We start from the raw sequence: 25296 nt of genomic DNA, 5'->3' as shown, positions 1-25296 counted from the left end.
TCAAATCGTGCTGGCTGACTCTTTGTGTGCATAAAGTTTTGTTGGAACGCAGCCACACACATTTTTATGTATTGTCGGTGGCTGCTGTCACACTCGGGTGGCAGAGTGGAGTAGCTGCCCCCCAAAGCCAGAGATATTTGCTCTCTGGCCCTTTCCAGAACAAGGTTGCTACTCTTTGATCTAGACTTTCAAAATCAAGAAACATATGATTTTTTTATTAAGAAATATTTCCCACATTTGTTAAACACCTCCCTATAACTTTACTATTTTATAGGAAAACGCTAAGAAAGTATGATGAAGACATCTTTCCTGTGTTTCGAGGCATAGTTACAACGACTAGAACAGAGTGTAATCCAGGGAGCCACTGAGTTAAAATCTGCCATCTCCAGTGGAATAACTCCCTGCCACCAGCCAGGCCTCTCACAGAGCCCTCCATATGGTCTGAGGAGAAAGGGGGTGGGAATGTTGAGTCTCCCTGCATAATCTCTTCAGAGGTTTAATTTCAGAGACCACCAGATAATCCGAGACTCTTATGAGCTCTTACTAGATGCTGAGCAGTCCCCCTCTACAATACACCTTATGAAATTTACCTGCCTCACAACAAGGTGGTGTATTAAAAGGATCTTCTTGAGTAGCATTACCCCAAAAGAAGAGAGAAATGGTCCTGGTACCAAGAACTCCCTGGGAAACTCTGTATGCAATATCCCCCTCTCGAGTACGACTCACTCAGTTTTGCTCTATTAAAACACCAGAGTAGTCCATCCACCTGGGAACTTTCACTTTATAAGGTTGTGAATAGCTTTCTAAAAGCAACACTCATACATTTACTGTGAAAGGCAAGTTCAAGGAACAACAGTTCGGAAACACTCCCTGCCACCCGAGCCTGTCTCTTACCACACAAGGAGAGAATCGGGGACAGAAATTGTTGTTCTCTTGCGAGTTTTTCTCTTTTCACGGGAAAATGCCTCTAAACTCCTTTGATATTTTGTAGCTGATTTTAGGGCCAAAGCCATAAAGTAATAAGTAGGCTACGAAAGTTACACTGATATCCACTTAGCCCAGCAGAGCCTCCTAATTACAGAAAATACATTTTGGAAATCTCTCGAAGTCTTTGCAGAATTCTCTAAACATGACCAAGAGGCCACTTATGAGCAGGTATGAGAGATTTTGAAGCAAAGTGGTCAGCCTACGTGGCCCAACTTCAAACCCAGTTCTTTGAACTTAATGACAGTTGGCCACGCCAGCATGCTCGTCACGGTTGAGAGGCCGTATTTGGAAGCTCCCTGAGTTGGTGACTGCCGCATGGGTGAAGCCAGGTCCTCACTGACTAATAGTCCCATTGCTCGGAATGACTGGCCTCTGAAACTTCCGGTTGTGTCTTGAGCCTTGAGTAGCCTCCTTTTTCTCACGTGAGTCCACTCTTCCCTATGTCACAATGTTTTAGCTTCTGTGTCTCATGCCTGTCCTGGGCTGAGCAAAGAAATCTAAACCTTCTCCTAAGGGAAGAAACAAGTGGTCAGAGGAGGAGTTGGGAGTCCATGCCTTGGTGGTGGCTGGTAAGTCTGCAATGACGAGTCACAGCAGGACACAGAGAAAAGTCTTCAACCAGGAGATCTCAGTTTTCGCTTTGGCTTGGCAGCTAGGCAGCTCTATCAAACTTAAAAGCCATGTTAAAAAAAACATGTTAAAAAAAAGCCACATCTTTGGGCTTCATATGTAAAATGTGCCCACTGGGCAAGAAGACTGACACAGGTACTCTATAGCAGCAGCTCTTGGTGTTGGCTTTTTCCATGGGGCACCCCGGGGCAGGTTTTAAAGTCCCCATGCCTCGGCTACACCTAGACTGATTAAACTAGAATGTGCACTGGTAATACCTAGACATGAGTGCCTCCGATTCTTTTTTGCGGGTGATTTGAATTTGCAGCCAGCATTGAGAACCATTTCTCCGTAGACCTTAAAGCCTGAATTTTATACCCCAAGTGTCTGTCCTTAAAAAATGATAACAGAGGATGATCGAGGGTGATCCCTTCCAATGATAAAATATGGCAAAGTAAAGGAGCAAATAATTTAAAGCACAGATCCTAATCTTGGGTTTAAAATCTTTTGCTTATGGGAAACAAGTTTTAGAAATGAGTTATCCTATATCCAAGGTTGGTTTCAAGCCCTTTTTCTCATCCAGCACTCTGGAGAGGCAGAGCTGGTCCGGACAAGGGTCAGCTGGAGACACTGAACTCAGGAGCCACGCTATCAGCCCTGGTTGAAGGCTTCTTCACTGTTCCTGCCCCTTCCGTTGCTAATGTGGCTCTCTGCTGCCTTAACGATAATCTTCTGATGTCCCCACTGTCTAGAACAACGTGACAGTTTTCTGAAATCTTTATACCCTAAGGATTTACAAACTGTCTTCATTATTTTGAGACGTTCCAATACCCTACTTCTGTCATAGAAAAATTGAGTTAGGAGGATCATTTCCCTCAGACCAGGGCTTTCTAGGAATAATTGAGTCAAAGAGGAAAATATTTGGTTAGATCCATGTAACATCAAAATCAAGTGCTAATAATTTAAAAAACATAATAAGTCTATGGAAAATCATATTTATTATCTCCAAGCAAAGAAGCAATGCTACTGAATATTTAGTGTTTAGTTATTTTTCATATGAAATGCATATCTGGATTTCAGTACATTTCTCCCTAATGTGCTTTGACCCTTGATACTGCTGCCCTCGAGTTGACCCCACTAAAATTCAGTGGGAGAAGAGAGCTTGTTCATCTTTGTATCACCAATGATCAACACAGCGCCTGGCTCATTATAGGTGCTCAATAAATATGTTGGAAGTAAAAGTAGGATTATGTGAGATATGTACCATAAATTAAATTAGAAGTAGGATTTCTGCAATACTGTTAATAAATTTTGATATATAAGTATTCATAGTATTCTGATGAGTCTTTTTAGACTTCCTCTATAATTATGTATTTTAAAAAATGACTCAAATCAACCTAAATGAGTCCACAACCAGACCATCTAGAGAAAGGCACTGTAACTTTTCATTTGATAAAGACCGTTAGGGAGCCCCAAAGCCAGGCAAAGGTAAGACCCCACTTCCAACAGAACTGAGAAAGCCATCTTGAGGTGTAATTACTTCAAGACTTATGAGCATTTATCCTTTAAAAACGGAATCATACCAGAACCCATCACTTAACCCCTAAACCAGAACAATGCCATTTGGTCTACATGTGTGGGTTTTCATTTGTTTGCATGCAGGGCCCCTGCGTGCGGTCATGCAGGTTATTTACCTCACCCTGCTACTCCAAGTGTGGCAATAGATGAGAAGCATCAGGTGTCACCTGGGAACTTGTTAGCAATGCAGAACCCCGGGGCTCCCCAGACCTACTGTATCAGAATCCATTTTTAACAAGGTTCCCAAGATGGTTTATATGCTCGTTATAGCCTGAGAAGCTCTGTATGACACAACAGATCTGGAATCCTAAGCCTTCAGACTTTGCAATGGCCATTTCTAGCAGAACTGATGTTGGGAGCTACACCTTCTGTGAATGCTCACCTCTCTGGTTTCAGCTCCTGGTTTGTTAGTTTGTTTTGTTCGCCTGTCTTGAAGTTATAAAATAACATGTTTGTGTTCTAAAAAGTTTGTGATCTAGCTGTTTTGTAGTAGGAAGGCTGTACAAATTAACTAGTTTACCATACTGTGGGAAGCATACTCTACAAAAGCTATTTTTCATTTGCTAGGTATTAGGTGGAAACACACACCGGCGTGACGGAACCTGCCCACAAGTTCTTAGACAGAAAGCAGGCCCTGGCCTGGGCAGAGGGGACCACAAAGACCCCACTGAAAAGTACAGCAAAGACAGACAACCATGTCAATGGCTATCTCTTTGCCAACATTCCGTTTTAGGCATTATTTTTTGGCGGGGAAGGCAAAAGTTGGGTATGGTTTCTCAGCTCTTTCTGAGTAAATTAAATATAAACTGACACCTTCCCTGAAAATATATCAGAAAAAAAAAAAACTAAAAGAAAAGCTTACTTTTAGAACAGCTTTGGACTTAATTAGAGATACTCCTTTACTTCCTGCACTTAGTAGATGAACCTCACACACATGCAGTCCTACAAGGTAACTGGAGGTGTGTGTGTGTGTGTGTGTGTGTGTGTGTCAGTGTTTATCTGCTATGTGCAGGAAGTAAAGGGGTATTTTAATTAAGTTCAGAAAACTTACTTAATGAAAATCTCTTACATACCCAATGCTATCATTTTAATGAGGGTGCAAGCTTTGGGATTTAGAACTGGAGTCCCTGTAAGTGTCCACTAAAGCTGGCTCTTGCCAAGATCCTTAACGTCATCTCCAAGCTTTGGTCCTACTAACTCCGCACTTAAGGAATGCTCTGGCAGAAACTGTCTCTAAGAAGAAGTCTGACACATTGGAAGGGCCTTCTTGGGGCGGCACTGTGGGGGGGCATAGTGGTTTCCATGGCTACCCTTGACTTACACAGCATCCAGCTTTGTCCCATTGAAAGCATGTCCTTGGATTGAAGTTAAGCCATTGTTGTACAGTTTCCTACAAACAGAGAGGAGAAATCAGTGACCCACGAGAGGTGGTGCTGGCCCTTTTCAGAGGTTGGGCTTCAATTCTTCAGTGCCAGAAATGTGCCCGAAGGTTCTCAGGCCCCACATCTGAGCCCACAAGAAAACTACAATACGTCTTGCTTGGGACATAGAATCATGCTTCTCAGTTTGAATTCCTATTCTTCAGACTTAGCTTCTAGTAACTTCACATTGCTTCTCAGAAGCAAATTCACTTGGAGGAACGATGATTTGCCACCATTAAGGATTTAAAAAAATATTTTACATACACTCAAAAAACAGTGGTTTTAGTTAATAGTTAACCCAATATCAATAATGGAGGAATAACTGCAGTTCCTTAAGGTCAACACTTTTTTTCTTTTCTAAAAATATTTTATTGTTCATGCCATTACAGTTGCCCCAGTTTTCTCCCCTTTGCCCGCTTCCTCCCAGCCCTGCCCCAGGCAGTCCCCACACCATGGTCCTTGTCCAAGATCAACACTTTTAAAGACATTATTCATCTGAATGCATAGGCTTTATATCTTTCTGTTTAAAATGCTATTTTGAATTTGTATTTTATCTATATTTTTTATCTCAGGACTTACCACAGATTAAATGATTAATTGTGTGGGCTGAACGAAATTGAACTTGAAAGACAAATATAAGATAGGAGATAGGGTAAATTTAAGAAAGTAGATAGGTCATTGTGGAAATTTTAATGTTTTAATTTGTTGCCGTGTTTCTTCAACTGATTAATTTATACAATGATTCCAGGGCTGGACGGAGGTGTTATCACCTCTCTTTCCTACTGAAAGTACTGTGACGTGGAGGTTATTTGCCCAAACGACACTGCCTCAGAGCTGTCAGGAATCAGGACTTTTGATCTCAAAAGCCATTCTTCCAAGTCAGCAGAAACACACACCCTTCAGGCAGGAGAAGGAGCCCCAGCCGTGGGGAGTCTGGTGTGTGAGAGGGTGCGTGGGGGTTATTGGGAAACACTGTTGTGCAATAAGAGAAGGCAGCTGTGGCCACAGCCAGGCACTGCGAGGGGCAGCTGTGGGGGAACTTTGAACACCAGTGTAGTCCCACCTGTACACTCTGGTAACACACGAAGTACAAAAAGAGACTCCAAAGTTGCAATTACACCTGGCTCTGCACTTCATAGTAGGTGATCCTGAGAATTTCTCAACCTCTATTATCCTCACTTTCCTTATCTGTAAAAATATACTAATACCCAATCAAAAGTTTGCTGGGACAATGAAATAGCTGTATGTTCAACACTGTGAGAAACTCTTACCCATATTTTTTGGATTATAAGATGCAGCCCCCCCCTGCCCACCAAATTTGGGAGGGAAAAGGGGGGTGTATCTTATAGTCCAAATACAGCATATCTTGCTTGCTATTGGGTGGGGGGGGGCAGCCTATGTTATTTATGTTATTAAATATTTTACCACATTTTTTGCTTCAAAGTTTTTTTTCCCTATTTTCCTCCTCTAAAACCCAGGTGCGTCTTATGGTCCTGTGCATCTTATAGTCCGAAAAATTTGGTAGATGGCCATGAAAAGTTGGATTTATCCTATGTGTTGAACTAAGAGGTAATCTTTGCTTGTTTTAAATAACTATGCAATGAGTCTGATTGCAGCTACCAAGGTATCCTAGGCGAAGACTTCAATGCCCAGGGACACTGGGCACAGAGGCTGAGAAAGCACTGATATTTACTTGTGTGTGTGTGTGTGTGTGTGAACCCTAGTTCTTTTATGAAGATGTGAGAATGACACATTTGATATTTCAATTTACCCGAACTTTGTTGAGGGTCCTACATGATGAAAATGTTCTTTGTTGGAATTACATTTCAGAGATTAAAAGAAAGTATTATACAAGTAGGTCTTGAAAAGAGAAAACAGTGCAAGAACAGAAATAATAAGGAAAGGTAAAGGATAACAAACTTTCATTGAAGCCCTATTCTACCAGGAATCTGGGCACAAACTCTGCCATGGGACACATATCCTCTCATGTTTACAGTTTCTTGAGCATGAGCTTTAAAGAAGCAAGGACTTTTGCAGGAATGTAGAAATAATCATCTGAAAAGATAATGGACAGCCCATGATATCCCCACCTCTAGGTTTCAGGAAATCCTCATTTCCATGTTTATCAGACACCTACCAGGCCCCAAACTAGCTGTGGGACAATGAGCTGCCTTCACTTGAGAGAGCTGCTTGGGATATGGGGTCCTTAGGGGAAAACATGCCCAAAGGGGAAGGTAACATTCTGTGAAGAGACTGAACGGCTCTTAGGTATGATGAGTGGTAAATGGTGCAATGGAAAGTTTTACAGAGGAAGTAAAAGACCCTGAGGTCTGGGGGGTGAGAAGGCTAAGACCCCAGGTCCTTGCTGTGCTGCCAAATGAAGTGGCAGTGGAGAAGGAGTCTCTTCTTTTCAAGAGAGCCCTCCTGTTTCAAGGAGAAAGCTAAGTGTGGATGGAGGCCCAGCAGTTGAGAAGGGTAAGTGTGGATGGAGGCCCAGCAGTTGAGGCCCAGCAGTGTCATGGGGCCTAGACTGACAGGCTTAGAATGGCCTGGAGACAGCTCCTTAAAAGACTTGTGTGGAAGGTTGAAGCAGTTCTGCTGAGGAATAATTCAGTGAGGTCTGTATATGATAAAGAGTCCCTGAACTGTAGTGTGACCTGAGAGAGTTCACCCACCATGCCTGCACTTGGGCATGATACTACAACTAGAGAGGAAGGACCTTTTCCACATGGTCCCAACCCTACTTTGTGGCTCATTTAGTAAAAGAGGGGAATTCTTTACCAGGCTAGAGAGTAAACTTGTTTTTAATACCTCTGTTTGATCTTCTTATTAGAACATTTTGTGAATTTCCCTGATAAAGCATCTCTTTTTGAACATCGACAGAGTAGAAACCATTCAAACTAAAAAGGATGTTGAGCAGCACTGTATTTTCTATTCAATATCCCTTTATAAGAGCTTAATAATAGTTGGTGATGATGGTGGTAAAGTGTGAATGCAGAGAGTAAAAAACCCCTCAGGGACACCATTTCCTAACTCACTGACCTTGGGAAAGTCACTTAAACTAGCTTTAGCCATGGGTTCTCCCCTTGCACAGGGAATGTACTAGAACATGGAACATTACAAGACCTGCAGGCCAAGTCTACCCCACTGCCTGTTCTTTAAAGAAAAACTTTATTGGAATGTAGCCATGCTCATTGGTTTATAAATTGTTCATGGCTGTGTTTGCCCTAAAATGGTAGTTTAGCCATTACAACTAAGGCCATGTGGTCTGTAAAACCTAAGTGGCCTTTTATAGATAAAGCGTGCTGGTTGTTTCTACAAGGACATCCTCTTGTCTTGTCACCGAAGCCATTTTGTCGTCTTTGGAGTACCAAACCATAAGGCAATGCTCTTGTTTAATTATGTAAAACCCTTGGTAGACCACAGTGCACTCACTCTGAGGGAGTGTGGGTCTTAGATGGCCTGTGAAAGTAGGATATCAAAATTCAGTTGTTAGCGATTGTAGAATGAAAAATTATAACAATACTCACAGTGTCAGGGTTTCATTGCACAGTCCCTGAAAAGCATTTGCAGGGATCGAAGTCATGTATGGGTTGTCTGTAATTTCCCTGAAAGAGAAAGATAAAAACATTTGGTGAAAACAGTAATTTATTGTATTTTTATTTCTTGAAGTTGGACTCTTGCTGCACATATGCATCTAAGTATAAATAACCTGACACAATTTGGTTTAACCTTACTTCTTTTTGTACTTCACTGACTTAGCTGCTGGTGGCTCAGAGGTCAAGTGAGGTGATGAGAGCCATCTCGGACAGATATGCACGCAGGGCCCCAAATGTCCAGCGAGTGAGCGAGCTTTGGATTTGGCTGGAGTCCCTGACTCAGTTTTTATTTGCAAGGGGAGCAGGTGGGTCTCAGAGACTTCTTGTGAATCTGTGACAAATACGCTGTCCATATCATCTAGAGTTTTCTAAGTATATGGCACTTCTACAAGGAGTCGGTAGAATGAGATCAATGGGTTTCGTTTCATGAGTAAGTGATCTCCACTTGGAAAACACTGCTAGGAGGGTGCTCCCAGAGAACATTTCTATGCCAATCTAGTTGCTGGGAGACTGTCTGTGTTTTGAACTGAGCTCTTCTGCAGCAAAGAAGCATGGCCAATTTTTTCCTAGCAAAATCCCAACAGTTTGGATCCTATCACTCCACATTCTGCTGACTCTGTAGGTTAAACTCAACCTGTAACTCTCTTTGTATACATCCTTTCATATTTTTTAATATCTACTTAATTTTTCAAAGTATATTTTATTGATTATGCTATTACAGTTGTCCCATTTTTTTTCTCCCTTTTATCCCCCTCCTCAGTGCATCCCCCCACCCTCCTGAATTCCCCCATCCCTTAGTTCATGTCCATGGGTTGTACAAATAAATTCTTTGGCTTTTCTATTTCCTGCACTACTCTTAACCTACCCCCTGTCTATGTTGTGCCTACCAATTATGCTTCTTATTCCTGGTACCTTTCCCCCACTTCTCCCCCTCCACCTCCTCACTGATAACCGTATGTGATCTCTACTTCTGTGATTCTGTTCCTGTTCTAGTTGTTTGCTTAGTTTTTGTTTTTGTTTTTTCAGGTTCAGTTGTTGATAGCTGTGAGTTTGTTGTTATTTTACTGTTCATAGTTTTTTATCTTCTTTTCCTCAGATAAGTCCCTTTAATATTTCATATAATAAGGGCTTGGTGATGATGAACTCCTTTAACTTGACCTTATCTGGGAAGAACTTTATCTGTCCTTCCATTCTAAATGATAGCTTTGCTGGATAGAGTAATCTTGGATGTAGGTCCTTGCCTCTCATGACCTTGAATACTTCTTTCCAGCCCCTTCTTGCTTGTAAGATGTCTTTTGAGGAATTGGCTGATAGTCTTACGGGAAGTCCTTTGTAGGCAACTGTCTCCTTTTCTCTTGCTGATTTTAAGATCCTCTCCTTATCTTTAATATTGGGTAATGTAATGATGATGTGTCTTGGTGTGTTGATTCTTGGATCCAACTTCTTTGGGACTCTCTGAGCATCCTGGACTTGCATGTCTATTTCCTTTACCAGATTAGGGATGTTTTCCTGGATTATTTGTTCAAATAAGTTTTCAATTTCTTGCTCTTCCTCTTCTTTTTCTGGCACTCCCATGAGTCAGATGTTGGAATATTTAAAGTTATCCCAGAGGTTCCTCAGCCTCTCCTCATTTTGTTAAGTTCTTGTTTCTTTATTCTGTTCCAGTTTGGATGAAACCATTTCTTCCTTTTTTCCCAAATCGTTGATTTGAGTCCTGGTTTCCTTCCCTTCACTGTTGGTTCCCTGTATGTTCCTTTATTTCTCTTTGCATAGCCTTCATTTCTTCTTTCATTTTGTGACTGAACTCAATAGTTTCTGTGAACATCCTGATTGCCAGTGTTTTGAACTCTGCATCTGATAGGTTGGCTATCTCCTTGTCACTTAGTTGCTTTTCTGGAGTTTTGGTCTGTTCTTTCATTTGGGCCATGTTTCTTTGTCTTGGTGCATCCACTTAATTTTTTATAAGTTCTCAGGAGGGGATGGTGATGTGCTCTGGTCCCTGGAAGGGTGTGTAGAAGCACCAGCGGTTGTGGAGGCTTGTCCAGTCAGTGATCGCTGCTGCATCCTTTCACTTCTGTACATCTAGGTAGGATACATTACCACGTCACAGGTTTTGGTAAAGAGTACATAGCTGATCAGAAGCCATAGGAAGTAGGTTGAGCACCTCTAGGGACTGCTCCTTGGGACTCTGCTCAAGCAAAATCCTTAGGTTTTCTATTCTCCCGTTTCCTCATTTGTAGAATGGAAAAATTATAATTTTTTATGACTTAAGAAGGTGGTTCAGAGGAGCAATCTTGATAATGCATTGGAAAGTGTTTAAAAATTATTTAAAAGCTAGGTGAAAGTTAAAGTATCATCATTGCCAAAATATTCTTCTATTTAATAATTTCTACCAGTAAACAAACATGCCATAATTTCTACAATGGAAAAAAATACAACCAACCTTTTCTCCTGACCCAATATCCACCAACTACTGAGACATTTTTTGCTCTCTTGTAGCTGTAAAACTTCTCAAGAGTTTGTCATGATCACTCTCTCTGATTCTCCTTCTAGCCCACTCTAACCAGACTTCACCAATAGCACTCCCCTGGGGCTGTCCATGTTATGATCACCAATGTCCCACATTACTAAACCCAGTGGCCATGCCTCAGCCATTAGGGCATTTGTCACAGCTGATCACTGCTTCCTTCTTGAACAATTGCTCTACTTGGCTTTGACTAGCACCAATGGCTGCACTCTATTCCTTGTCAGTGACAAATAAAATATTGCCAAACATTGCACAGGTGCATACTTACAGTATAAAGAACACATCAGTGGAGTAGACTTTGGTCAGGTCAGGGAATATTTTAAGCCCAGTGTTGAAAATGCCACTAAAGTAATAAAAAAAGAAAAAAATAGAAATCAGCTAAGAAAATTAACATATAGGAAGTAGAATAATGTAATACCTGAAAGCATGGGTTTTGAAGCCTGACTGAAAGCAAATCCTAACTGCTGCACTAAATACCTGAGTGACATGGGCAAGTTCTAACTCTTGGGTGAGATGATATTCCCTCAAGGTACAATAATCTAATCTAGTCCATCAGTGTCAGAACATCTATTTTTGTTTAGAAGAATCTGGGGATTTTTTGAACCAAGAAAGAGCCTAAGGAAAAGCATTCAGATTTCTGTGTGTGTGTGTGTGTGTGTGTGTGTGTGTGTGTGTGTGTATGTGTGTGTGATGTTCATGTTTTAATTGGAAGACATTGTGGGTGTCCAGGTGTGTGTCTTGTGAGGATGTAATACAGGTGTGGGGCAGGTAGAAAATGTAACTACTCAACTCCAAGCCAAACTTCCTCTTTCAAACTCTACTTTGTGCTGTGCTCATTATTTTGCAGGGACTGTTTCCCTCTGGCAGTCACTGGGAGCACCATGCAGCAGCCCCATTTAAAAACTGTGTCCAGCCAAGGAAAGAAAGCAAAGACATATTCCCTTTCCAAAGTTTGTGTCATCAGGACAAAATGTCAAAAATAAAAGATTACATTAACAGCACAAACATAAAAACTCTCAGGTTCTGGATGCCTCCCAGATTGAGTTGGTAGCTACTAGAATGTAGGCATTAGACACAGATTTTTTTGAGAGGTTTGGCATGGCATGATGTAAGACCTAGATGCTACCAGTGAAGCCTTAAACAAAAATCTTCCATCAGAGAAAACTCTAGTTCCACTGATGTACCTTCTAAGGCTACTTCTGACCTGATTCCTTCTAGAGGAGAGGACATAGGATTTGAAGAGGAAGCAGGAGCCAGAGGTCTCAGAAAGAGCAAATGGGACACTGCAGAGAACAAAGGAGGGACATGAACAAACTAGTTCAATTGCAGTAGTGGTTCACATGGGAAAGAGGCCCAAGATTCAGGTGGGGAACATACAGGAAAGGGCTGAAATGCCAGATTAGGGACTTGGATCAGGACCTCTCTACTCAAAGACCTAGGCAAGTCCATCTCTGTTTTGATATCTCCTCTAATAACCTGTACCCCCAATAATGTATGTAGTTCTCATTGTTCACTTACCGTTATTTTCCTGTACGGGGGGAACTTTTCAGTTTCATATATAGTATCCTCCCCAACTAGACTGTAAGCTTCTTGAAGGCAAGGGCAGTATTTCACTATCGTATGTGTTTCCCATAGAGCCTTGCACAGAGCAAGGATCACCGTATCAACGTTATTTATTGATTGAAACATGAAGTCCACACAGGAGTGATTGCCTTGTCCCATAAGTTGTTGTCACTCCCCAGATACCCCTTCAGCTACATAACCCATTAATATCCTTTTCTAGCCTTCCAGCATCTCCTGATCCTACCTCTTCAATACTGAACTATTCTTAGTTCCTCCCCCCACCTCCAAATACCACCTTTGTGTCTTTTTAAAAAAGCCCTCACCTGAGGATATGTTTTTATTGATCTTAGAGAGAGGGGAAGGGACACAGAGAGAGAGAGAAACATTGATGTGGGAGAGAAATATTAATCAGTTACCTCCTGTACATGACCCAACCAGGGATAAAACTTGCAACATTTTGGTGTATGGGAAGATGCCCCAGCCAACTGAACCACCTGGCCAGGGCTGCCTTTGTGTCTTTATCATGCTTTCCCATCCATCTGTATTTCTTGTCTACCTCAACCACCTTCTTTTCCTGGATAACATCTATTCATCCTTAAAGACATTTCATAAAATATACATAGCTATATACTTTCATGTAACATCCCTAGATGGAAATGAACTGTGTCAATAGTGATTATTTCTGGGCATTGGGATTAAGGTTGATTATTAGTTTTTACTCTTAATGTTTTTGTGTTCTTACCTTTTACAAAACATGTGAGCAGGAAAGTGGGAAGGTGAGAGGGGCTCTTCCAGCTGGAGTCTAGAGGACCTAAGGCCACACATGTATGTCCACTGAACACATTATCGTTGAGCACCTACTCTGAGCCAGTCAGGAAAGATGTAGCAGAAAATACCAATGTGGTTCCTGTTCTCATGGAGCTACAGTTAAGGTGTCACCAAAACTAAGGAGTAAGTGCTGTCCCTTCCATTTTCATCCCCACAGCCTACAAGAGATTGGATTTTACCCTTTGTGGCTTTTTTATTTTTGCTATGTAGCAACTACCCTCATATATTTATGAAACCTTTTTCTAATCAATTGACCAGTGGGCACCCAGAGTTCTTCATTTTGTGTTGTTCTGTTATACTGTATTTACACACACACACACACACACACACACAATGTTTGCATTTTCTCCTTCATGTCTCTTGGAGCAGGTCTCTAGTCTCAGCACTACACACTTACTTTTGAATAGGTTTTTATTTTTTTAAGATTTTATTTATATTTAGAGAGAGCAGAAGGGAGGGGGAAAGAGGGAGAGAAACATCGATGTGTGAGAGAAACAACAATCAGTTGCCTCTAGCACACCTGTAACTGGGAGCCTTGTCTACAAGCCAGGCATATGCCCTGACCGGGAATGGAACCCATGACCTTTCGGTTTGCAGGATGACGCCAAACCTATTGAGCCACACTGGCCAGGGCTGAATAGGTTTTATAAAATGTGGACCATTTCACCCTATACCTTGCCTGATGGGAAAGAGTGGGGAGTAAGCCATAGGACGTGGTTTGCCCCAGGTCTTACCCCACTAAAAACCGATCCTGTTGCATATCATGCTAGGGAGATTCTTGGTAGACAATAACATTATAAGTCTCTAGAAAAAAAGTTAAAAATGGCATTAGAGTGGCATTACTACTTACAGGAACTTCAGAAGAGGCAGCTCTTTTAGGGCACCAGGGTCTATGAAAGTTAAGCTTCTGGTATTCCGAATCTCTCTATAAAAGTCACAGAGAGCACATTCACTGTAATACATCCATTTCTGTTCTTACCAAAGATAAAACAACATAAATCAGGTTTAACAGGAGAAGAATACACATGGACGTGACACCCCACGGACTCTTCCTGCCAGGGGTCAGTCCCAACACAGTGCTTGGGGCTGCTCCCAGGGACGCAGCAGCTGCTTAGACCTCTCACATCATTGGCTTCGCTTTGGTCCTTTTGCCTTCATGGGCAACCTTTCTTTTAATCCTAGTCCCAGAGCCTTGCCTTACTTTGAGGTATAAATACGAAAGAAACACCTCTTTAGCGGTTTGTGGAGGACAGAAACCTTCAGTGCTAACAGGAGCAAGTATCTGGGCCCTGGTTGGGAGCTTGAGTGCCTCTGATGGGTGGCAGCAAGGTGATGAGAGCAGTGAGGTCCCTCGGTTAATTGCTGTTTCAGAGGTAGTGGATGTAGTGAGTTTCAGCAGTTCCCTTGGGTTTGTTTTTCTACGTCAGTAATTTAAGACTCTTCAGCACATGTGGTATGGTATCGCGTGTGTCTGTAATTTACATGGTTGGGTTTGCGTGCATGCTCATCAAAATGCAGTTAGCATTAGTGAAATCAGTGATTGTCAGAAATAGGCTTTCACTGCTTGAATTAAATGTAGTGAACATACGTAGACTGGTTAGAAGAGTTTCAAGGTGCTCCCCGTGCTTACAGGAAGAGCCCAGAGGAGCCCAGGAAGACCCATGGCCTCTCCTCTTTGGGATGGACCCAAGGCTTGATGCCTGAAGGGACCTGTATTCAGTTGCTGATAGTGACAATGCCAAGACTTAGAACACTGAAGGAGAATTTCTACAAATTCATGCGCGGCAGGTATACAATTAAATGATTTTTGGTAAATTTAATTTTTTAAAAAAAGATTTTATTTATTTATATTTAGAGAGAGGGGAGGGAAGGAGAAAGAGAGGGAGAGAAATATCGACTGGTTCCCTCTTGTATGCCCTCAGCTGGGGACTGGGCTCACAACCCAGGCATGTACCTGGACTAGGAATCAAGCCAGTGACCTTTTGGTTTGCAGGCCAATGCTCACTCCACTGAGCCCACCAGCCCAGGCAGATTTTTGGTACATTTATAGAATTGTGCAACCATCACCACAATCCAGTTTTAGAACCTTTCTATCAATGACAAATGTAACCATATGCTCATTTGTAGTTAATCCCCACCCCCTTCACCATGCTTAAGAACCACTAATCTGCTTTCTATCTCTATAAATTTGCCTTATCTGGGCATTTCATATAAATGGAATCACAGATATGTAGTCTTCTATGTCTGGCTTCTTTCCTTTAGCATAATGCCTGTGAGGTTCATCCGTGTGGCATGTATCAGTGGTTTGCTCCTTCTTATTGCTGAATAGTCAGACGGGCCTGAGATCGAATCTTGGCTCTGCCACTCTGGCTACATGACTTGGGGCAAATTCCTTGACCATCTGAGCCATAGTTTCCTCATACATAAATAGGGACAACAGCTCCTGTTTCATCAGAGGACTCTCGTGAGGATTGAATCATGTCTGTAAGGAGTTCGATGCGTGACGTAGCACACATGAGGGCTCTGTAAACAATCACTTTATTATTGTTATTCTCCTAAGTGAAATGAAAGTTAGAACAGACACCAAGAACTTGGTTGGGCTGCAATGTCCATACCAAATGTGAAAGCAAAACAACAACAGCAAAATACTAGGTTTGGTATTTGACTGAGGATGTTGAGTATGAAACTGACCTCGGAAAAGAGAGGGTGGAACTAACTCTGAGAACAGAAACCATCTACCTCAGTTTACTGTCTATGTTCACATAACCTTACTGGCCCATTGTTTTCATTGCCCTAACTTTTTCCCAGATAAATAACTTTATTGTTCATTATGGGTACTTCTTAAAAGACCTATGAAGCTTCAACAGAACATGAATAGTTTATATCCCAGAACTCTGAGAACCCTCAGGTCAACACCTTTGTTTTGTTTCTACGAATTCTATCATATCATGATCTTTACCCAACCAAGACCCTTCATTGAAAGACCCACTTTAAACTACATTTAAGTTTTTCTGCTGTTTTGACACTAAAAACCTCTCCCCCGAGAGTCCCTCTCTCCTGGGTAAACCGGGGCGGGTGGCCACCTGCTGCACATTCTCACACCTGTCCCGCCCTGCCCTCGGAGGGTCTATCAGACTCTGCCAAGGCGGTGCACCGTCTCTGCAGGGTGAGCAATAAACTCCCTGCCAGGGCTTTCCATTTGGGGAGGAGGGTTTGAGCCGCTGTCAGAGACCATCAAATGTAAACCATTTAGGAGAGTTTAGGAAACTGTCTTGAGTGTGGTTTGTAGTCTAGAAAATTGTTCCATAAGAATCTGTGGTTTAGTAAGCAGACTTCCGTGAGTGACCCCAGAGAATGTTACAACGAAATGAAGTGCAGCCAAATGAATCAGCTTTAGAGGTGATGAGTGGAAGGGAAAGAGGCAGTACGGTTGGTTACAGCTGATTAAATGAGCTGCAAACTGCATGGCTGCTGTGAGAGAAGAAAGAGGTGGGAGAGGCTGCAGGAGAGGGGGTGGGGAGATACAGAGAGAAGAGGATTTCTGGGGGAAGGGTAAGAGTTAAAGGAAAGATAAATAAGAGATACTACAAGAAAACACCAGGGAAAAGAAGCCGCTTTCCGAGATAAGAGGGCAGTCAGCCCAAAACCCACCCACGAGGGACTTAAAAAAAAATCTATGCTGAGAGAAAGGTAAACTCTGTATGCTGTCACTTAACTTATATGTGGGATCTAAAACAGCTGAACTCAAGAGAACTAGAGAGTGGAGTGGTTGTTAAGAGGCTGGGGATGGGGGATGGGGAAATATCGATCAAAGGGAACTGATTTCTAGTTATGAGATTAACAAATTCTGGGGCTCTAACGTGCAGCACGGTGACTATAGTGAATAATGCTGTACTATGTACTTGGAAGTTGCTAAGAGAGATCTTAAATGTTCTCACAAAAGAGAAATGGTAATTACGTGACAGGATGGAGGCGTTAGCTATTACTATAGCAGAAATCATTATGCCGTATGTAAGTGTATGAAATCAACACCTTGTAGGTTAAACTGACACAATGTTATATTGTTCATTGTAGCTCAATACAGCTAGAGAAAAACTAAAAAATCGGCTGAAGCAAGCAAGGGGCGGGAGTATGGACTGCCAGGAGTTAAGTAAATGGAGACAAGGTCAGAAGTGAATGTAGGTGCCAGAAGAAGTTTTTCTAAGAAAGAAAGCAAGGAGGAGTAGAGGTAGGTACCACAGAACCTCTGATCGCAGGAGAAGGGTGAAAGAGGGTCCACATTTGAATGGGTTGTAAGCATGGCTGGGAAGCTGAATATGAATCACAGTTTTCAGTTAAGCAATCAATCGTGGTCCAAGCTACAGGAGGGTAGTGAGGCTGCCAGGAGCCCTGTGTGTGGGGGGAGGGGGGGGACCGAGGGAAAGGAAACCTGCGTGTAATTGAACACGGCGGGCTGGAATGGAGATGTCTTCCCTGGAAGGTGTGAACAAAAACCGAAGGTGGAGGGGCCACTGGGTCAGCAGACTGGGTCCCTATGTGACTGCGTGGTCAGGGCGGGGGTGGGGACAAGAGCTGCCCTGCCGACCTTCTCCTTCACCCAGTATTGTCCCAGGAGCAAGACATAAACTTTGGTTACGTGAGGTCTGTCCCACGGTTTTATGTTTGTCCATTTCGTATAGTAATTAGCCTACTGAAACCAATACAATCAACACTGATACAATTCTTAACATACAGAGTACACCGTTCACAGTAGCTCTGGTAGGTAGGTTTGGAGACCAGGACTGTGTGATTTTCACTTTTTATTTTATCGTGTTCAAAGAAGAAAAAAATGCAATAAAAGGCATGCAAAAATCCTCAAGTTAAAAAACAAAGCAAAGCAACGGAGATTCTATATCAATGTTTAAAAAATATGCTGGGCCACATGTGTAGTGTGTGCAACTCTTCAAGTCCACTCTGCTGTGGAGCGGGGTGATTTCACCGTGTTAGGGAAATATTTGAGGATTGTGAAGCTTGTTGGTTAGAAAAGCCCAGCTTTGGAAGGTTAAAAGGTAAAACAGGGACTGGGTATATACTTTGTATCACTCCAGACTGTTCTGCCAGTGAGGGAATGGCAGAACTGACTTAAGCAAAGCAGGTGATACCTTCCCGGTTTGCAGACACAGCAGTGGAGACACGTTGAGAAAGGCGAGGTGCCTGATCTCCTGTTAAACAGCCAGAGGCAACCCTGGGCCTTGATCTAGGACTTCTAACTCCAAATTCAGCCTTTTTTTTTTTTTTAAGTAATGGGAAATCACCCACCAGCACTAAGAAAAAATTTAAATACTCATCATTGTTTAATTTCCCTTCATTAGATTTCAAATAAAATGGACATTTAAGCAAAAATTATAATATTGATGCCCAGGTACGCAATGTTTTCAGAAGCCAGCAGATTTTTAGTATACATTAGGTTCGCTTTAATCATATGTCTAGATTCTGTTTTTTTCCTTTTTTTTTCTGAGAAACATTTGTTAAGTCTCAATAAGAGCCAAGAACAGAGAAATTGGCTTATTTGAAACAACTGGCATTAGGGTGGGCACTTAGGAGCCCAGCCTGAACCCCAAGAATATGGGAAACCAGCAAGGTGAGAGGAGGGAGTTCTCGGGTTGCAGGGACAGGGAGCCGAAAGAGGGGAAAGGGAGGCTTAAAATCCCTCTAATTAAGGAACTTTCCAACTACTGATTTCTTTCCACTGTCTGGTGGCCCCCTTCCCACTTCAGCTAAACAAGCATTTGATCGTGGCATTTAACTGTGATCCTCAGGCTTAGAGGTACTTGCCCACACCCTAAACACCCCTAGTTCATGAGCAAAAAGCACGCCAAGCTGGGAAACAAATTGAGGGCAATAGCGAAGCCGAGTTGGCGTTTCACCTGCCAAGTTCAATGGGGCCAAGGGAGATGAGGAAGCTTCAGACTCGCACAGGGCAAGGAGACGGACTGAGAATGAAGTATCTGAAGAGCAGAAAAGCTGACCTGGTCAGCATGGCTGGACTTGTAAGAAATATACATGCGGTAATGTGTAAGATGACGCTGTTTAAAACAAGAAACTAAAGGGGATGTCAGCCAAAACCTAGCTCTCAGCCAGTGCCCAGCTTCTTTTGAACTTTTACTTTATTCACTTATTAACTTTTACTTTACTTTATTGATTTTCAATATTTTTCTAGCCTGCTTTTAAGTTCCAATAGTACAAAAAAAAACAGGGGGAGGCCACTCTGACTGTTCCTAGGTCTGCTTGCTCTGGTGAGCAGAGGGGGTTAAGATTTATTAAAACCAAACGAATAATTATTAGACATCTTTTATGCACAACTTCACTGTGTGCTCTGGGAGATCTAGGGAAGTGGAAACTAATTATTTAACTACTTTAAAAACAAGCTGTGTATATATTGGCAAAGCCATCATTGTGTTACTTTGAATACTTTAAATGCTGTACGGGACCAAGGTGAAAACTGGGACTAGAATTAGGTAAATTAATTTTAAAGTAACATTTTATGTTAGACTTTTATCACATCATAAGCCACCCATGTATTTTAACATGAAGTATTAATTTCAAGGTTAATGAATATGAAAGGAAACTTTAATTTTTAAAAAATTTATTTCAATTGACTATAAAAATAATGTGAAATCTTCTATTATTCCATGATTCAAAGAAAATCAGGTTTTTTTTCCCCTTTTTGTAAGTATATCTTTTTTTTTAATAGCATTACGTGAAAAGCATTTCCTCTGGGATCAAATGGTCTATGACAACAGACTTCTATCACTTGCTCAGTGTTAAGTATCCAGCCGTTCTACTAGCTAAGCATGTGAGGCGTTTCCAGATCTTTGCTATTATAAATTAACTCTGAGACAAATGGCTTTTTATGTAAACTTTTTCTCACTCCAGTGTTTATTTTACTAAGGAAAATTTATAGACATGAGAGTACTGGGTTAAAAAGTAGAACATCTGACAAAGTTCTTGGAATATATTAGATCTTTAGTTTCTAAAGTCCTGAGTTTTAAACTAGTACTCACTAGTTTTTAGTCATAGTCTATAAATTCACAGAATAAGTCATCTCTACATTATCAAGGCTTTTCAATGAAAGAAATCTTAATTAGTCTACTTTGATAATTATCAATGAAGTATTTTAGTACTAACATTCCATTACGTGACTGGGGAAAAAATAATCTATAACCACAGGGTGATAAGCCATGATTTTAATGCATCTTCTAACTTGTTGAGGAATTTAAAATAATAGATGTTAGTTCAAATTCTTTATAAATGCTGAGGTTTTTGAAGTGGATTGAGGAGAATGTAAGTTTATCAGATTTCCCACTGGAAATAGAACTTCATAAATGTAATTTTTTGAATTGTCTGGAAGATACATATTGCTCTTTTTGCGATTATGTAACAACCAGGCAAGACTGGTTCTCTAAGACCTCCAATAAATCCACTCGGTTCAATTTAATGAATTGACAAAATTAAGTTCTATTACACTATTTGCTAAAAATCACACACTTTATGTACTTAGCTGTAGAATTTGTATTTACTTATGATTTTAAAAAAATCCCTATAAAAGTAAAAACATCCTTCTGAAAGCACCATTTTATTTAATTATGTCTGTTTTTCATTCAAGAGATGTTATGGTTTTACAATTGTTTTGGAGGCAGACGCTCGTGGTTTCAAATTCTGACTGTAATTTCTTAGCTGAGTAAACTTGGACAGGAGCTGTCAGCTGTGTGTTACCATCTTCATTTTGCGTAGTAGAAACTGGGGCTGAGTGAGAGGAAGTGGGACAGTATGTGCGAAGCACTCTCAGCACGGTGCTTGCCCATGAAAGGCATTCAGTGATTGGTAGCTATTATTAATAGGAGCAACAACAGAAATCACTTATATCCTATTGGCTTCTTTAGAGAGGAGATGAAATAGATGGAAGTGGCCACCAATGTTTCACTTTACAAGTATAAATCTTTATCAGATGTACACTTTAGGGTCCAAATAGTACCCCAGCTGGAGTTTAAATCCCAGGATAACTGATTTATATCTACTTAGGAGCCTCAGTAAGAAACCTGTAAATCTTGTAATTTCCTCAATGTCTTTTAACCATCTTTAACTGATATACCAGTACAGTTGCCACCTCTTTTGGCTATCAAATTACCCTGAACAAAGTGGTAAAATAGCAACCATTTTATTATAGCTCAATTTTGTGGATTAGGATTTCAGGCAGTGCTAAACTCAGTGATTCTTCTGCTCCATGTGGAATCCACTGGGATCACTGGCTGGTATTTAGCTGGTGTCTGGATCGATCTGGTGGGTTCCATGCCTGGGGGTTGCTAGAAGGATGGGCACAGCTGGGCTTTTCTCCATCATCATGTAATCTAAGGACCTTCCCTTTATGGGAAGGTCCCATATGGTCTTCCCATTAGCCATAGATATACTGTCATTGTCATCTGGAACCCCAAAATTATCAATCAAGAACAGTGGTGCCTTGGGTCTCTGCTGCATTTTTCTTTTAAAAAATATTTTATTTATTTATTTTTCAGATCAAGAGGAAGGGAGGGAGAAAGAGAGGGAGAGATCAGCTGACTCTCACATATCTCCCAACAGGGGACCTGGCCCATAACCCAGGCATGTGCCCTGACCAGGAATCGAACCAGTGACCTTTTAGTTTGCAGACAATGCACAACCCATGGAGCCACACCAGTCAGGGCCTATGCTGCATTTTTCATTGTACTTACATGTGCGTCATTTTACTCAAATTGTAGAAAGAATGTGATTCCAGCCGCTGCAGTGTTGCATCTATTGATAAGTAGCTGAACATCACAAAAACATAAGACAAAATAAAAAGTTAGTAGGGCTGTGAACTCCAAACATACTCTTTTAATATAACTTCCTTGTCAGGAGCTCCCTAGATCATAAATCCTATATAATACTCATGGTTCTTTCCGAATAATGTTAAAATTAGTTACTATTTTTTTTTAGATCTGGTGAGACCTGAAAGTTTCTCAATACATGAAATCTACTCATCTTTCAGGTTTCTTTTAATTGATACTTCCTTCAGAAGCTTTCCCCAAATTTCCTGAGTAGATCAAATTTCTCATAATATATCCTCATGGCAGCATGAAATTCCCTAATTATCACAGTGCAACTTGGCAACTGTTTGGATGAGTTTGATTTATGTCGTCTCATTACACCCCAAATTCTCTGAAATGGAGAACTATGTTTGTTTCTGGTGGCCATTGAATCTCAAATCCCTTTCGCAGTGCTTGACATGTAGCAGACTCCTAATAAATGTGTTAAGTGAATGAATGATTACATGAATGAATAGGTAAGTTACACAAAAGAGCAGAAAATGAAAGACATTACAAAAGAACTCAAGAATGAATGAGGTATTTTTAATGGACCACCTAATAATATGGAATTAAAGATGTAATTTCAAAGAAGATGAAGAGAAATCCACAATGCTCTAGTGGAACATTCCAGGGAGTGATGACTACATTGTATCTCAGTAATTTTGTTCTTGATTTTGATGATGCTAAAAATTCAAGGTTTGTTTTGAACTTTTAAGCAAAAAGATAACAAAAGTTTTACATAGTAAAAAGGGAGAGAGAGAAACTTCTAACTACAAGAATACATAAGGAATGACATTTCCAATAGTCTCCAATTTCATCTTGTAACGTGAATGACTAATGCAGCCAAGTTCAATGATGGGATTTTTATTGAGAGGAATTTCTGTGACGTTTGGGAAAATTAATGATTAACAGATGGTGTCCACCTGTAGCCATAGTGGAGATTCTCAACCCTGGCCATACAATTGAACCACTGGGAAGGCTATTAAAACAAAGAGAAGTCCAAGACTTGGTCCAGGAAAATTAAGTCAATGTTTATGAGGGATGGGACAAACACTTTTATTTTATAAAGCTTCCCAGATGATCCTAATGTGCATAAAGTAGGGCTCAGTAAACATTTGTCAAGTGAATGCATGAATACAGACAAGTAGAGACACGAAATAGGTCATTGTATAGGGAGATGTGGGAAGAGGAAGAGCCGAAGGGGAGTTTGAGGTTTTCAGCTTGCAGGCCACTGAACGATGGTGCTGTTAAAGGGACTAGGGAAGGGGCAGTTCAGGGGGAAGATGAAGAGTTTATTTTGGATATGCTGAGTTTATCCTGGTTGTGGGACATCAAGGTGATGATATTTGGAGGGAAGTTTGTAAAGCAGGCCTAAACTGTAAGAGCAGGTCAGGGCTAGAGATACTCCTTTAGGAGTTAGTTGTATTAGATAATAATGAAATCTGAAATCATTGGCTACATTTATGGAAAAATATAAGCATTTGTATTAGTGGTAAAAAGTGAGTAATTAAGATAGATTGATTATAAATAGAGAAATCTGTTTATAGGAGAGATTTTTTTTAGGTAAGATTTTGCCACATTCCAAGATATATTAAAATACATCAAGAATTATTCAACTTTAAAGAGTAAATTAATTTAAATTTATTTTAGCTTTAAAAATCATTTAGGAGTTAGGGAATAGACATGTAGCAAATCAAAAAACATCTTGTACATAAAATATTCATATGCATTTTGTACATCAAACTACATATGGAGGTAATTTTGATGTACACCTTGTACATCAAATTACATATGGAGATACTTTTTCTGTATAGGACACATTTAGAAAATAACATGTCACAGTTGCAAAATTTTTACTTTAAAAAATGACTTACACCCTGGCTGGCATAGCTCAGTGGATTGAGTGCGGGCTGCAAACCAAAGTGTCACAGGTTCGATTCCCAGTCAGGGCACATGCCTAGGTTGCAGGCCATGGCCCCCAGCAACCGCACATTGATGTTTATCTCTTTCTCTTTCTCCCTCCCTTCCCTCTCTAAAAATAAATAAAATAAAATCTTAAAAAACAAAAACAAAAACAAAACAAATGACTTACATCCTGGAAATATTGGGCAGATTTGAAAATGCACAACTGGGAATGGTTTTCAGATGGGTCTCTGTAAGCTTCCTATAAAAATGATACATGATTAGAGTTTTAATCATTGGATGTTTCTGATAACTCACCTTAATTATACAGAACACATTATTAGAGGCATGATGGCCCTTACGATATATATTTCATCATACATAATCAACAAAAATAATACTCATTGGAAAAACAAACATACATTTCGCCCCAACAAAACAAGAATTAAGAGTGAGATTCAAATGCAGCAAATAAATCCTCAAACTTCATCTTTGGGTTAGCAGTAAATTGGTATTTTACTGCTTAGACATCGTGTTCTGTTTGCTAACTAAAGGCCTTGTAGTACAGTCATAAGTTTCTTAGCGCTACAGAATTCACATCATGTGCTTGTCAATGGAAATGCCATCAGAATATAAAGAAGAATTAAAAGTATTTGATATACCTTAAAGATTAGAAGTAGTGGTAAGGCTACAGTACTTCTGCCTGAGTAAAAGTCCCTTTCTCTACTACCTTACTAAGTCATCTTCTTGCTGCAGTTTGGAACTAACTGACTGACAAGGGCTCATTCTCTTCAGGAACATGACATCTTTGTTGCCTATAGGACTTAAAGGTTGAGGTTCTTCTTCCAGTTTGCTTTTTTGGATACTTTTGGAAGTCTGAGACGGTTTTCCTTATAGATAATGAGACACCTTCATGCATTCCAGTATGTCTCTCCATCTAGGTGCTTATTGTTTACTTCCTTCCTTTGCTGTAGCAACTGCTCAAATACCATCCTGTATAGAAAATACAATCCTACTGTCCTAACTCAGGTTGCATCATGCTTACCATCTTCCCCCTGGGGCTGTTTTGCCATTTAGATACCAGTAACCACGTACCATCCATTTAGTGCCTTATTTGAAGATTTCAACTGAAATTGTGTTATTTTTCTCTCTAAGCTGCAAGGATGTTTTTCAATGATCTATTTCTTTGATCTATGCATTCTTTGAACCACTAATTTTTGCAGAATTGGAAAGTGGAAGTTCTAAAAATGGGGATGGGCAAATGTAGGTTTACAGTTGTACGTATGGGAAATCATACAGTAATTAATAAATAATATAAGAATAAATGCAGTGTTTTGCATATTCACAACTGTGAACCTACTTTGGCCCCACCTTGGAAGTTACCCCTCCATCCTAACAATGAGTAAAAAGCTGATCAGACT

General features: G+C 40.7%; 1 protein-coding gene across 4 annotated transcripts in view; it reads right to left on the bottom strand.

Annotated features, from left to right (window-relative positions):
* Positions 1-25296, bottom strand: part of TSHR (thyroid stimulating hormone receptor) — a 92253-nt gene that overhangs the window by 24260 nt on the left and 42697 nt on the right. For 2 of the 4 annotated variants that reach the window (XM_036012807.1, XM_028507167.2), the window contains 6 exons: positions 24066-24137; positions 21860-21934; positions 13963-14037; positions 10990-11064; positions 8126-8203; positions 4496-4564 (listed from right to left, as the gene is read on the bottom strand). In XM_036012807.1, coding sequence (XP_035868700.1) covers positions 4496-4564; positions 8126-8203; positions 10990-11064; positions 13963-14037; positions 21860-21934; positions 24066-24137 — 444 coding nt within the window. Of the gene's footprint in view, positions 1-4495; positions 4565-8125; positions 8204-10989; positions 11065-13846; positions 13917-13962; positions 14038-21859; positions 21935-24065; positions 24138-25296 lie in introns of those variants that run through there. The other 2 variants (XM_036012814.1, XM_036012821.1) reach the window with 2 other exon arrangements.

This window comes from Phyllostomus discolor, chromosome 1 (assembly GCF_004126475.2).
Source record: "Phyllostomus discolor isolate MPI-MPIP mPhyDis1 chromosome 1, mPhyDis1.pri.v3, whole genome shotgun sequence".
NCBI classification, from domain to species: Eukaryota; Metazoa; Chordata; class Mammalia; order Chiroptera; family Phyllostomidae; genus Phyllostomus; species Phyllostomus discolor.
Note: the sequence above shows the minus strand (reverse complement) of the source record. Positions and strands in the feature narration are given on the sequence as shown.